General features: G+C 44.4%; 1 protein-coding gene and 1 non-coding gene across 7 annotated transcripts in view; both read left to right on the top strand.

The window, feature by feature from the left end:
• Positions 1 to 13,695, top strand: part of LOC121543395 (plasma membrane calcium-transporting ATPase 1) — a 53,457-nt gene extending 39,762 nt beyond the window's left edge. For 3 of the 6 annotated variants that reach the window (XM_041853220.2, XM_041853222.2, XM_041853221.2), the window contains 10 exons: positions 661 to 840; positions 1,178 to 1,265; positions 1,377 to 1,483; positions 2,133 to 2,324; positions 4,668 to 4,881; positions 5,958 to 6,169; positions 7,028 to 7,135; positions 7,706 to 7,894; positions 8,783 to 8,875; positions 11,078 to 13,695. In XM_041853220.2, the coding sequence (XP_041709154.1) occupies positions 661 to 840; positions 1,178 to 1,265; positions 1,377 to 1,483; positions 2,133 to 2,324; positions 4,668 to 4,881; positions 5,958 to 6,169; positions 7,028 to 7,135; positions 7,706 to 7,894; positions 8,783 to 8,875; positions 11,078 to 11,446 (1,752 nt within the window). In that variant the 3' untranslated portion in view covers positions 11,447 to 13,695. Of the gene's footprint in view, positions 1 to 660; positions 841 to 1,177; positions 1,266 to 1,376; positions 1,484 to 2,132; positions 2,325 to 4,667; positions 4,882 to 5,957; positions 6,170 to 7,027; positions 7,136 to 7,705; positions 7,895 to 8,782; positions 8,876 to 10,245; positions 10,302 to 11,077 lie in introns of all 6 variants that reach the window. The other 3 variants (XM_041853224.2, XM_041853225.2, XM_041853226.2) reach the window with 2 other exon arrangements.
• LOC121543993 lies at positions 5,271 to 5,389 on the top strand. Its single transcript, XR_005996058.1, has one exon. It is a non-coding gene; the product is annotated as a small nucleolar RNA SNORA35 (small nucleolar RNA).
• Positions 13,696 to 14,707: the final 1,012 nt, after the last annotated feature.

Raw genomic sequence — 14,707 nt, 5'->3', positions numbered from 1 at the left:
AATTCATAAAAAATCCTACAATGTGATTTTCTGGATTTTTTTCTCTCAATTTGTCTGTCATAGTTGGCGTGTACCTATGATGAAAATTACAGGCCTCATCTTTTGAAGTGGGAGAACTTACACAATTGGTGGCTGACTAAATACTTTTTTCCCCCACTGTACCTACCAAACCCCCGACATTGCTTCTAGGGCATGATGCTAGTGAAAAGGAAGCAAGCCTCCGCCCACAGTTGTATGCAGATGTCAGATTTATTGTGTTATTGACATTTCCATTGACCCCGAAGTGTGTTCTTGTCAGTATAGATGTGTGACATTCAGAGAGGCCACTGACTAGGAACAACTCTGGGTCCTAGTTAATGGATAATCTCTGTCAGCCTCACACATGGTCTATCAACAGCTCCTGTGATGGTGAAAGCGTAGTTAAAGACCCATTGCAACCAGGTGGAGTACTGAGGATGACTTGTTCCCTATGGAACAGAAGTGGTTCGCTCGTACAATGACCTTGCCCGAGACCTGAAGACTTGTGTACACTCCCTGAGCTGATGCCTAGGCTTGAGCTCCGCAGGCTAGGACAGTCCTGCAACTGGCAGGAGACCCGGATTTCGCAGCCAGTCAGTCACACTAACACGTCTCTCTCTCTCTCTCTCTCTGCCCCTCCAGGTCCCAGACGCCATCAAGAAATGTCAGCGTGCCGGCATCACGGTACGCATGGTAACCGGGGACAACATCAACACGGCCCGTGCCATTGCCACCAAGTGCGGCATCCTGCAGCCCGGAGACGAGTTCCTGTGCATGGAAGGCAAGGAGTTCAACCGACGGATACGCAACGAGAAGGGAGAGGTGGGTTAAATATATTGTTGTGCCTTTACACCGAAACCCAACCAACTAGGTCGTGTTTATTAGGCATCAAACGGAAGAAAATTGATTGAAACAGGGAGGGACTACCTGGGCTTGTCCAATAAGAAAAACGTATTTTAATTTCCCGTTGCAAAAGGTTTGAGACCTTTTTCCATTGCGTGCCCTAATGAACACGACCCTGTTTGACATTGTAGTTCAGTGTTTATAAACCTAGTAGGGTTAGCTGGGCCTGATGGGACTAATGAAACAAACTAACAGCATGGTTGATAGATTAAGAATTGGGATTGTAGGCTAATTAGTCTCCTTTTCCCCCTTCTAGATTGAACAAGAGCGCATCGATAAGATCTGGCCCAAACTCCGAGTACTTGCACGATCCTCACCCACCGACAAGCACACATTAGTCAAAGGTACTTTGCTTTGCTCTTTCAGGATGAAAATGAAAAATTGTCAGTGTCTTGAAATTTGTAGTTTCTAATGAGTAATTTAATCCCCCCAAAAATCCTTCTCTCTCCCCCCAGGTATCATCGACAGTACGGTCTTAGAACAGAGGCAGGTAGTAGCAGTCACAGGAGACGGCACCAATGACGGGCCCGCCCTGAAGAAAGCCGATGTCGGCTTCGCCATGGTGAGTCTCATTTCTCTGCCCGTCGTATCAGAAAGTAACATGTTGATACTATTTGGCTGTAAATGATTGCCCATACTGTATGGCAGCTCATACTGTCCAGATAACCATGAGTCATATCGTCACAAGTCCAGATAACGATCATGATGTAACTTTAATCTGCAGTCAAAAAGGGTGTTGGGTTTAAAGATGGCATTGTAAACTTCATGGATGTAATTTACTGCATGTTTACAAAGCAATACAATTAATATATAATGTGGGGAAAAAATTTATACAAATGTGAAACTAAAGTTCAACAAAGTTGACTGACGGATAACATCACGCTCAGAAGTGACCAATGGCCATCACATATCGGCACATATCAACAGTAACAACAAACGTACTGCACCGCAATTACATGTGTATAGGGCTACGACTACTTGAATATCTAACTCTTGTTTCTCTTATGCATTTTGACTTAATGAGACCGTTATGAATTGACAGAGGGGTAGACCGGGATATGGAGAAACCGTATGAAGGTTTGGAGTGGGGATCGAACGCCGGTCTCCTGGGAGAGATGTATGTGTATCTAGAGCAGGGGGGCGTTAATGCTAGACCACGAGCTCTGCACAACTTGAATATAGAACTTAATGTGTATGTGTGTTACCTGCAGGGTATCGCCGGCACGGACGTGGCCAAGGAGGCATCTGACATCATCCTGACGGACGACAACTTCAGCAGCATCGTCAAGGCGGTGATGTGGGGACGGAACGTCTACGACAGCATTTCCAAGTTCCTCCAGTTTCAGCTCACCGTTAACGTAGTGGCTGTCATCGTGGCCTTCACTGGCGCCTGCATCACGCAGGTAACACACACAAACTAGGGATGGGCACGGTTATTCAAATATCCCAACGGACGTTAGTATTCCACTACTTGGGAGAGTATTCATTTGTAAGAAGAAAAAAATATATAGGCCTATTTTTAAAATGAAAAGGCTTTGTCTAAAAATAGGACAGCTACTTTCTCTCTCCCTCCATGCCACACATGCAGACTGTCACACACACCTGCTCCTCTCCTCTCCCGCCCCTCTCCCACCTTCTGCTGAAACAAGCAGAGCGCAGCACACCTGCTCTCTCTCGCGCTGCGCGAGCAGGTCTCCAAAAAATATATATTCCCTAAAACACACACATACACTGACTGTACAAAACATTAGGAACACCTTGCCCTCAAAACAGCCTCAATTCGTTGGGGCATGGACTTTACAAGGTGTCGAAAGCGTTCCACAGGAATGCTGGCCCTTGTTGACTCCAATGCTTCCCACAGTTGTGTCAAGTTGGCCTTTGGGTGGTGGACCATTCTTGATACACACGGGGAAACTGTTGAGCGTGAAACACTTGAGACACTCAAACCAGTGCGCCTGGCACCTACTACCATACCCCTTTCAAAGGCACTTGAATCTTTTGTCTTGCCCATTCACCCTCTAAATGTCACACAGATACAATCCATGTCTCAATTGTCTCAAGGCTTAAAAATCCTTCTTTAACCTGTCTCCTCCCCTTCATCTACAATGATTTGAAGTGGATTTAAGAAGTGACAACAATAAGGGATCATAGCTTTCACCTGGTCAGTCTGTCATGGAAAGAGCAGGTGTTCTTAATGTTTTGTACACTCAGTGTACACACACACACACACACAACTCACCGTCAATGTGGTGGCCATCATCATAGCCTTCACCGGCTCCTGTATCATACAGGTACGGAACCGCTGGTGATGTGGGACGCTGCAGATAGAAATGTCATGAATAGAGCGGACATGACTCATTGTATGTGATATGGAGAAAAACGAATCGCTGTGCTCTTGGATTTGATTTGCATTCAGAGAGGAGTTTGTAGAGGGAATCGAGGGTTTGGTTCTTAGGTGCAGCTCCATGATCTATCCTCCCTTAGCTTGAATGGCAAGATTTTTCTCACCTATGACTGAAGTCTATGATCTGTGTGTGTGTGTGTGTGTGTGTGTGTGTGTATCAACAATTACTGAGGCAGTACAAAATGGTGCACTGCACGTTGGAAACCGCAACCAATTTATTCGAATGTATTCCCTTGGATCAGAGCAGGTTTTGAAATAGGTCCTACTTTTCAGGTTCTCTGTGACTAGAGGTAGCAATCATCTGCCCCTATTTGACCTGTCGGTCACAGCAGCCGCCAAATCAGTGTTCAACCAGGCATAAAACAATGGTAAATGGGCCTGCAATAGAAAAGGAACAAACAGCTATTTAAAGCTCTGGGCCCGAGCTGAGTGCATTATCCAACAGTGCTGTAATTTTGGGTCATGAGCAATGAGCATTTACTAGAGGGCCACACGGGTCAAGAGATGTGCACACACACACACACACACACACACACTGAATGCTACTATAGATGCTAATGTGTTTACGTGTGTGTAGCTAGCCACTCTGCTAGCATGCTAAGCTGCTAACTTTTGGATGTATAATGTATGTAGGTAGCTGCTCTGCTAGCTTGCTAAGCAGCTAATGTGTATGAAGCTAGCTGCTCTGCTAGTATGCCAAGCCGCTAATGTGTATGAAACTAGCTGCTCTGCTAGCATGCTAAGCCACTAAAGTGTATGAAGCTAGCTGCTCTGCTAGCATGCTAAGCCACTAAAGTGTATGAAGCTAGCTGCTCTGCTAGCATGCTAAGCCGCTAATACGCATGTAGCTTGCTAGCTCCTCTGCTGGTGTGAAGTGGTTTGCCTCTGTACTGGAGCCTGAGTAGCTCTGGTGAGTCAGGAAGTGGACACTGTATAGCTGCTTGTGTGTCATTTCTGAGCAGTGTGTGGGCTACTGAAGACTTTTAGCTTTCAATGATCACTGCTCAGGCAGCATCGGCGCTTCGTGTTATGGCCTGCGCTTCTTTTAATGCGTTGGTTGGATTTGTGTCGGCAGTCTGCCGTTGGGATAGTGTGGAGGATGTTATGTAAGTAGTACTGAATGCATGAGTAATCCTTTTCTTTTTCCTCTTTCTCACTCTGTCCTGCTCTCCCCTGCTTTCTCTATCTCCTCCTCTTTCAACTCCCTTCCCTGTCCTCTATCTCTCTCTCTCTCCTTCTCCTCTTTTTCACACCCCCTCTCTTTCCTCTCTCTGTCTCCCCCTCTCCTTTTCCTACCACCCTCTCGCTCCCTCCCTCTCTCCCCCTCCCTCTCTCCCTCCAGGACTCTCCACTGAAAGCTGTCCAGATGCTGTGGGTGAACCTGATCATGGACACCTTTGCCTCCCTGGCCCTGGCCACCGAGCCCCCCACCGAGTCTCTCCTGCTGAGGAAGCCGTACGGCCGCAACAAGCCCCTTATCTCCCGCACCATGATGAAGAACATCCTCGGCCACGGAGTCTACCAGCTCATCATCATCTTCACCCTGCTCTTCGTAGGTAAATGACTGGAGCGTGTGTGCATTATCTGCCTCACTGATTGCATCTCACTCTAATTGCACACTGAGCTGAAACGGGTAACCATATGCCATGGAATTTCACATGGGTATGAGGCGGTCTTGATCGACTGGCTCTCTGATCGTAGCACCTTAACTACTACAACCTTAACTAGGGCGGCAGGTAGCCTAGCGGTTAGAGCGTTGGGCCAGTGACCGAAAGGTCGCTGGTTCGAATACCCGAGCCGACAAGGTGAAAAACCTGTCTGTGCCCTTGAGCAAGGCACTTAACCCTAATTTGCTCCAGGGTTCGCCGTACTACTATTGCTGACCATGTAGAACAACACATTTCACTCCACCAATCCGGTGTATTTTTGAAAAATAGTAGGTTGACCACACTGTCTAGTGACTGGGCTGCCATCTCATTGGGCTGTCCAGTCTCATTTCAGTGTCAGATTAACCTCAGTCAACAAAAGGGCTGGGCTCTTCCCTTTCGAAGGCCGAGAACATTTGAAAGTTTAAGTGAAATTTACTGATCTGAAAGAGGTATTTTGATGTAAAAGAGGTGTTCTGACCTCAATGGGACTTACTGAATAAATAAAGGTTAAAAGTAAACTAATGATGTTGCCACGAGCAGCACCGCAGATATTTTAATGAGCGAGATGCAACACTTAGCTCTCATACAGTGTCTGCACATGTGTAAGGGTTTCGCTTAACGCTGTTAGCGCGTGGTAGCCGCCGGACCAAAACAGCGGTGAAGTTGAGCTTCAACGTTCTTAGTAGTTGCGGAAATCTACCCACTATGCTGTTTACTTTCTGCATCATATCGCTGAGTGTACCTTTAAATCATTCCAAAGAGGGCCTAGTGTCTGCTAGTTTTTTACTTTCAATTAAGACTTAAAGAACCAGGTGAGGGGAGTTCTTTACTAGTTAGTGACCTTAATTCAGCAGTCATGTACAAGGAAGGAGCGGCCATCCATGAAATTAGTTTGACATGTGATCTAAATTCAGAAAAATATATTTAAAAAACTAGTAGGCCAACACAACTCCATCTCCCCATCTCTCTCCTCCCCCTCCCAGGCGAGCAGATCTTTGACATCGACAGTGGGCGGTACGCGCCCCTCCACTCTCCTCCCTCGGAGCACTACACCATTATCTTCAACACCTTCGTCCTCCTGCAGCTCTTCAACGAGATCAATGCCAGGAAGATCCACGGCGAGCGCAACGTCTTCGATGGCATCTTCAACAACCTCATCTTCTGCTCCATCGTCTTCGGCACCTTCATCATCCAGGTAACTTAGTGCCTAGTGTCTTCAGGCTGTGGCATGTCTGCCTGACGGAGTTGCTCACTGCTTTAAACAGACACCATTTAGCAGACGCTCTTATCCGGAGCGACTTACAATTAGTGCATTCATCTTAAGATAGGTGAGAGAACCACATATCACAGTCGTATCAGTACATTTCCCCTCAAAGTAGTTATCAGCAAAGTCAGCACTAGCAGCAAAAGACTAGTGCACGTTGTTGATGGGTTAATTTAAGATACTCTTTGAAGAGGTAGGGTTTCAGATGTTTATGTCTGAAATGGCACCCTATTCCTTATATACATTTTACATTTTAGTCATTTAGCAGACGCTCTTATCCAGTGCGACTTACAGTTAGTGAGTGCATACATTTTTCATACTGGCCCCCCGTGGGAATCGAACCCACAAGACATGCTCTACCAACTGAGCTACAGGAGGCCTACATTTGGCCTGACTGCAGGCTACAAAAGTAGTACACTTGTGTAGGGAAGGAGCTCCATTTCTGGAAGAATATAGATGCTTCCCCATATATAAGAAGGCCAGGGCTCCCTTAAATGAGTCCCATCTCAATGGCTCTGACCTGGATAAATAAAGGATGAAGAAAAACGAAACCCAAACCATATTCATACATTTACATTTTAGTCATTTAGCAGACGCTCTTATCCAGAGCGACTTACAGTTAGTGAATACATTTTTATTTATTTTTTTATACTGGCCCACATGGTTCACATGAAAACCGGTGTAACACACATCCGTCAAAATGGAATTACCAGCAAGCCAAGAAACCATTGGCATGACTGAAAATGAGCTTGACCTCTAAATATGTTTCTTTCCTCTCCGGCCACTCAGATAGTCATAGTGCAGTGGGGAGGCAAACCGTTCAGCTGCGTGGGCCTGAGCATCGACCAGTGGCTATGGTGCACCTTTCTGGGCTTCAGCAGTCTCCTCTGGGGTCAGGTAAGAAGACACACACACACACACACACACACACACACTCAGTGAGTTGCAAGTGCGTCACCTGTAACTTTCCAACACGGCCCCATCCGTCAGAGATACACTACTGCCCCAATGTGGCTGTGTTGGGTAGCTACGCTGTATTGAAATGGCTAGTTGGATGATAATTTTTACATAAGGATCTAGAATTCCTGATTTGAGCACCGTCATCTTATTTCTGAAATATCTATTGAATTACAATTTCATGTTGGCCTTCTCCTGTTTTAATTATGTTGTTGATTGTGATTTCCTTGGTGTTGCATTTTGTGATGCTGACCTAGCAAATAAATGGCCGGATATGACCACAGACCAAACATTGCTTTGTCACCAGACAACAAACCATTACTTTAGCCTCAGGCACATTTATTTTCAGAGCTGACTTCCTGTGGAAACTGGTGGTTCGGTTAACTGATGCACATTGTGTGAGGGTGCCTGTTGTGCAGCTGTGGCAGAGATGGGATTTGCTGTCCAATATTGCAGACATGGTTTGGACTCTGATAAGCCCTTAACCCCTCTGCCCTCTCCTCCCTCCAGCTGATCTCATCCATCCCCACCAAAAGTCTGAGGTTCCTGAAGTCTGCCGGCCACGGCACCCAGAGGCAGGAGATCCCAGATGAGGAGCTGGAGGACATGGAGGACATGGAGGAGATCGACCACGCCGAGCGCGAGCTGCGCCGTGGACAGATTCTCTGGTTCAGGGGCCTCAACCGCATCCAGACTCAGGTAATGTCCTCCTTGACTGCTTCTCCACCGATGTCGACCACAGCAGAGAGGAATCACAAGCCATAAGGTTATGTTATGGTTAACACTACGCACTTCTCATCCCCTTCCTCTCAGCACTTTGAATCAACGGCTGGCATGTTCCCCTCAGAAGCCTTCTTTTGACTTGATTTCCTGTTTGCTTTGGAAAGCTAAAGCAAGGTCCTTTTTGCCTATTCTATTTCTGGCTTTCTAACAAGCTGAGTTGAACATCATGTTAATGTAATGGTCATTGAAGAAAATGCCCCTTTTTGCGTGATACTGAGAAGACCACATAATGCAGAGCAAATAAAGGTACAGTTATCTTAAAGGACCAGTTGTGAAAGTTATTTGAATATGGGATGATTTCTTTTCTGAGTAAATGTAAAGCGTCAGATCAGGCTCTGGGGAAACCTTCTTCAGATCAGTGCCTTTCCCCCCCTTTCTCTCTCAACTGCTATGTCTCTCTGAGGGGGTAAATATACATTTCTATTGTATTTTGGTGCCTTTTCTCTCTTTCTCTGTCATCTTGCTCTCACCTTTCTTTCTCTGGTTTCTTCCACTCTTGGTCTCCTCTTGTTCTTGCTTCTCTCTCTCTCTCTCTCTCTCTCTCGCTCCCCTCTCTCTCTCTCTCTCTCTCTCCCCTCTCTCTCTCTCTCTCTCTCCCCTCTCTCTCTCTCTCTCTCTCTCTCGCTCCCCCCTCTCTCTCTCTCTCCCTCTCTCGCTCCCCCTCTCTCTCTCTCTCTCTCTCTCTCTCTCTCTCGCTCCCCTCTTGCTCCCCTTTCTCTCTCCGCTCGCTCTCTCTTGCCTCTCTCCTCTTGCTGTGGGTTCTGGGCCCTATCCTCTCCTGTCACCCTATCTGATTCCTTGCAGATGGATGTAGTGAGTGCCTTCCAGAGCGGAAGCTCCTTTCAGGAGCGCCAGCTAAGGCGGCAGCCCTCCACCTCCAGCCAACAACAGCACGATGTAACCAATGTTTCTAGCCCTACACATGTAGCCTTTTCTACTACTGCCACTGACGCCAACACCGCTTCTTCCACTGTGGGGTGTGAGTGTGTGTTTCCTTAGTGCATGAAAATCTAACATTGTCCTCTTCTACTCTCGCCTAACGTTGAATTCATTCACTCTTAATTGTCCCTCCTTTTCTTCAAAAAACAAAAAATACAAAAAACAACCACATCTTCCATGTTGCTTGGAAACATAACTGCTGTGTATATCGATGTACTGTAACACCCACAAGGTCACCACAAGTCCTGAGGGTTTTTTTGTGTCACATCTTGTTTTCTGTTCCTGCTTCTGCTTCATTCTCTGAAGATAGAGGTTGGGGGAGAGGAGGGAGGGAGGAGCTAGAGGAACGTTGGATTTAGGTTGTTGTCTGGTCACATCTGCTGCTGTGCCCCCCTCCCCCTGGCTGGCCCCCCTGGCTACTAGCGCTCTCATGGGTCTTGTTGCAGCTCTGGCCCCCCTCTCGAGTAGCTGTGTAAATGTTTTGAGTATATGCCCATGGTCACGGTAGATGGTATTGCTAAAATCCCCCCAAAAAACAGAGGTTGTCTCTGACTGAGCATAAACAAATGAGTTATTTCTCTCTCCAAATCAATATATTGTCAATGTTTTGGTTATTTTGGTCAACGTTTGCCACGTAACCAATAATGATATTTTCCATTTTAGACCGGCCTGGTTCTTTCTCAGGGTCTTTCCAGGGTGAAGTCCAGTCCAGAGTGTTAGGTCGGTCTGGGTATTCCAGCCACCTTGTCGCCCAACTAATAGACAATCAGTGGAACATTCCGGGGGCTGCTGTACTGTGTGCAGGAGGCTCCTGGAATGTCTCTGTCCTCTCCGGAATGAAATTTTCGGCATCCCGCAAATAACCAAAGCTATCCCTTCCCAAATGAACCTTCTTTCCTTAGACCCAGATTAAGGGCTTTGTTATGTGTTCCGAGTGTATTAACTGTTCTCTACCAGGGAGTGTGTCTGTGTGAACTCAACTGTTCTCTTTTAGACTGGCTGACCTGCAGTTGCAGACATTGATTGTATTAACTGATGTGATGTTTCTTCAGAGGCTTTGAGACTAGTGAGCAGTGTTTTGACCATGTTTTAATTTCAATTTGTCTCTTTGGGGTATAAGCCATATCTCCCCACTAAATGATGAACCCTCTCTTTCCAGGTGCTTTGCTGATGAGAACACTTAACATTTAGGATTGATATAATTTGATATACTTTTTATTTCAATATTCCTCTTTCATAGCAAGTGTGTACTGTCCACTGTTGTCACCCCCAAAAAATGAAGCAAAAAAGCACCCGACTCTTACTGACTCAACCATATTCCTCCTTAGATTCTGTGAAATGTGTCATGGGCTATACTCAAAGGTTTACTACTGTTGAACACAAGGTAGCACCGCTCTGCATGGGTTCAGTCTCTATAGTCCGTTTGAGTGTTTCTTGTGCTGTTGCGTATCTAGCTATAAGCTTTAGATCTGCTTGGCTGCTGCAGTTTGTTTTCTCCACATCAACATAATCAGTGACTGACCCTCCTCACCTCCCTCCCCCTGAGCATGACCAAAACAAGTAACCTATCTGTGTCCAAGCTTCTGTCCTCTATGGATGTGTTCTCGTCCAGAACATCGCCCCAGAACATGCCTCGATTTTTCTTGCATTTTGAATAACATGAACCGAGGGTTGGATTTTTGGAGCTGGATTTTTTAAATGATATTTACTACTACTACTCCCCTCAAAACAGTTGCATTGTTTTCTCAATGGTTTGTTGAATCCCGAGAGTTTTCTTGAGGTGTGAAAGCCGACGGTAAGAGACATATGTCCCACGACCCACTAACTGTTGACTGGTTTCTTCCACCACTGAGTGCTCAGTCTCAGTCCGAGGAAAGACTGTAACAAAAGTGATCAGGGTTGACGATTGACCGTAGCCTCTGGGACTAGTCCTCACTGCATACTTGCATGTCTTGTTGAGAGTTTCACAACAAAATCAATGGTGTTTTTTCATGTCCCCTGTCCCAAACTCACTGCAATTGACCCATTAAAAACAAAGCCCCATTTTTTTTTTTTGTGTCCATGGTTTGAGCTGCAATTGAAAATGCTAAATGTATATGTGTGTATGATTCTATGTTGAGACTGACTGTGTGTCCCCCTTACCCTCCCTCCCCCCAACAGATCCGGGTGGTGAATGCATTCCGCAGCTCCCTGTCCCCCTATGAGGGGCTGGAGAAACCAGAGTCACGCAGCTCCATCCACAACTTCATGACCCACCCAGAGTTCAGGATAGAGGACTTGGAGCCCTCCATCCCCCTCATCGACGACACCGACGCCGAGGATGATGCCCCCACCAAGCGCAACTCCGCCTCCCCCCGCAACGCCACGCCCACCCCTCCTTCCCCGTCACTCGAGCCGACACCCTCGCCCAACCAGAACAATAATGCAGTGGAGAGCGGCAACAACCACCTCTACGTGGAGGGCAACAAGGCAGCAGGGACCCCCTCGGCCCCAGGGAGCCCCTTACACAGCCTGGAGACCTCCCTCTGATTCTGAGCCAGCCCCCCCACCCCTCAGCCACTACTACTACCACCACCACCACGGCCACTTTTCTACCCACGACGAGGAGCTCGCCTCGGAGGAGGAGGAGAGACGGCGGAGGAGAAGAGGAAAGGAGGGGTAGAGTGGAATGGAGAGCGGATAGTCTTCTGTAAGCTTAGAGCTTGGGCTGGACTGAAACAAGAGCAAACATTCATGAGAATGTAGGGTTTGGTTTTGATGATTTTCTTTTATTTAATTAGACATTTTATTTTCTTTAAAAAATACCCCTCTGGCAACGCGCGGGCTTCTTTTGTCTCCACCCCTCCCTCATTGATAACTTTTAGGTTGTTCTCGGTGCAAGAGGGGTGAATATAAACTCAGATTGAAAGTGACCTGTTTTTTTTTTGGTAATATTATTATTTTTATGAGGAGGGTGGAGGTCCTCCTCCTGGCTTGAAGATCAGCTGTAAGAAAGTAAAGACAACCTTTAGCTTCTCTTTATCTGAATGGTGTTGTATATTTATGTCTTTGGCCCTTGCTCATTCAGAAAAGTTTTTTCTGCTCCATTGGCTGTTAATATTTTTAATTATTTATGTTTTTGGAAAAAGCAGGTCTGTTTACAAAGTTTGTAGATACTTTTTTTCTGTTTGTAGACGAAAGAGCTTCCTGACGTACGATGCAGAAAAATGAGGGACAGAGTAAAACATTGAATAAGAGGACTATTTCAGATACTGCTGTATTTTCAGGAAAAAAAGGGTGTTTCTATTGAAACTTAACTATTTTTGCCTGCAATTTTTATTTGTTATATATTTGTAGATAAATGGAAACCTAGCCAAACAGATAAACACTAAGGCTTGTATAGCGAAGAGGTCCATTGGGGGGGGGGGGGGTTTCAACAGGAGAGGGAAGGGGTAAGAACCACCAAGGGACTCTATCCATTCACATTTCTATAAATATTTACTACGTTCATTGCTTTAGCAGTTTCAATGTTCCATTTTTCTCGTTCACAGGGAAACTCAAAAGTCCTGTTTCTAATTTCCTTAATTGTGGGTTAAGGGGAGGGGTATTAAAATCCTAATATTTGTTTTACACTTTAAGAGTTCATAAAGGGAGTTTGGCAGTTGGTCATCACATTGAGAATCAGTTCTGTTTTTCTTGTCTTTTTTTTCACTCAGCGAAACTTCAGGCCCTGCCAATGTACAATATTGTTTACTCAGGCATAGAAAAGGGTTGAATTGAAAACGGATTCTATAAATTAAGAAAACATTTTAACTTCAAATTTTTGGTCTTTAGGTGGTAAAATGTATTTATTTTTTTTAAGCGAGTGGATTATTTTCATATTTCATTCAATTATTTTCATTTCTTTTCATGAAAACTTAAATTCCCCTCAATTTCTGGATTATTGACATTTGAAAAATCAACCTCCCCCCATAAGACTCCTTTCACAGTCATAAATGTTGCTGCATTTGATTTGTTTGTAAAATATTTTTGACACCTGATATACTGGAAAAACTAAAAGATTGACACATACATTTGTAAAGAATAAAAAGACTAGGCATACACTGGTAACTGCACAGGGGTACTTTGTTTCATAACACCTCCCTTGGGAACATTTTTATACAGACAACCATAGAAATTGTACCTTTGTATTTTTATGGAAACGCAGACGATAACTTTCAACCTACTGAACCAGAGTTTTGGGGTTTGACACAAATTACACAATGGAACATTTGGGACGGGGTTGGGGCACTCAATAAAAAGGGTTGTAATTGGTTCTGATGATAGGAATATTTTTCTCAGGGTGGCAAATGGTATGAAATAGGAGACTAGGCTTTTATATAGGCCTGTGGTCAAAATACTAACACATTTTTTAATGTTGTGAAGTAGCTTGTCAGCCATGTTGGGTTGTTTTTGTTTAGGCAGCAGGGTGCAGATTCTGACTGTTAAGTCCCTCACCTGTTTAGACCTCTCACCCAAAGCTGGGTGTAGTGGGCCAAGAGAGGGGGGGACAGGGAGGAAAGGGATATGTTCAGTAGTTGCTCAATGACAATTATATTTTGGGAATAAGTTGTTTTCCTTGTGTTTTTACAAATAAAAAAAGCAGCTTGAGATTGCAAAAATGAGAAATGGGAAGAAAAAAGAATCCATAAGTTTGTTCTGTAGATTCTTCCTGTAAAGGGAATGAATGTTTATCCATCTGTTTTATGGATTTCTTTTTTTTTATCTTAACATTTGGAAATAAAAACTACTTAATGTCAGTTTTTCTTGAGTAATTTAAATGATTATCGTGATTGGATTTACATTTGAAACTTGTCGAGTAATGTGTATGGTTTTTAAAAATAAAAATATGGATATTTAGCCTAAATACAGCCATGTTTTTCATTTATCATGCATAACCGGCCACCTTAAAGGACAAGTGCACTTGAAAAAAAATCAATCTGTATTTTGGATGTAAATGGCACATAGCCTGTGCATGCGCACATGGAAAAGTATTGCTCAAGGCCAACAAAATGGAATAGAAGGTTGCGGATAAACTTCGGAATGACACAATTTCATTGTATAACGTCTAAAGACGTGGACCACTGAGAGCTTTGCCGTTTCCTAAAGGACGTATTTGGGTGTTGGATCCTTTGTAAGGACGTATTTGGGTTTTGGATCCTTTGTTCGTGTTTTATCTGTTCGCCTGTGATTGCATGAGGCAGGATATCGCTGGTGGGATATGTTTATCAAATCGAAGTGAAATCAAAAAAAAAAAAAATAGTTTCTGGTAACTTCTATAACATGCCATTTACATCCAAAATACAGATTTGGTTAAAAAAAAGTTAACGTGTCCTTTAATAATAGTATGTTTCTGCCTGTAATGAACCCCTACTTCTATCAGACGTCTGATTAGTGCTTTAGTTGTCTTACAATTCCATCTAGTGGTACGTCTGGGTGGGTTTTGAAATATAACTCGTCCACTGGATGGCTGCAGGTCGGTGATTTCCTCATGCATGGAGAAAAAATATATAGGATAATATAATCATATATATATATATATATATATATATATACCACATTGGCCTTGTCTCATTTTAATAATCAGTTAGAGATATTGATTATGGCACTGATTATCAGTAGGATAATGCAAGTTCCCTCGACTACTGTTCCATTGATTCATGCTATGAGCAGCCTTCCCTAAATAGTGTAATTGTTATTGTAATAGTCATTTTCAAATCAGTATATGATTTGTTCCATGAAAGTGGACATTTGGAAATGGATGCATGAATA

The sequence above is a fragment of the Coregonus clupeaformis genome, chromosome 28, assembly GCF_020615455.1.
Source record: "Coregonus clupeaformis isolate EN_2021a chromosome 28, ASM2061545v1, whole genome shotgun sequence".
Lineage (NCBI taxonomy): Eukaryota > Metazoa > Chordata > Actinopteri > Salmoniformes > Salmonidae > Coregonus > Coregonus clupeaformis.
Note: the sequence above shows the minus strand (reverse complement) of the source record. Positions and strands in the feature narration are given on the sequence as shown.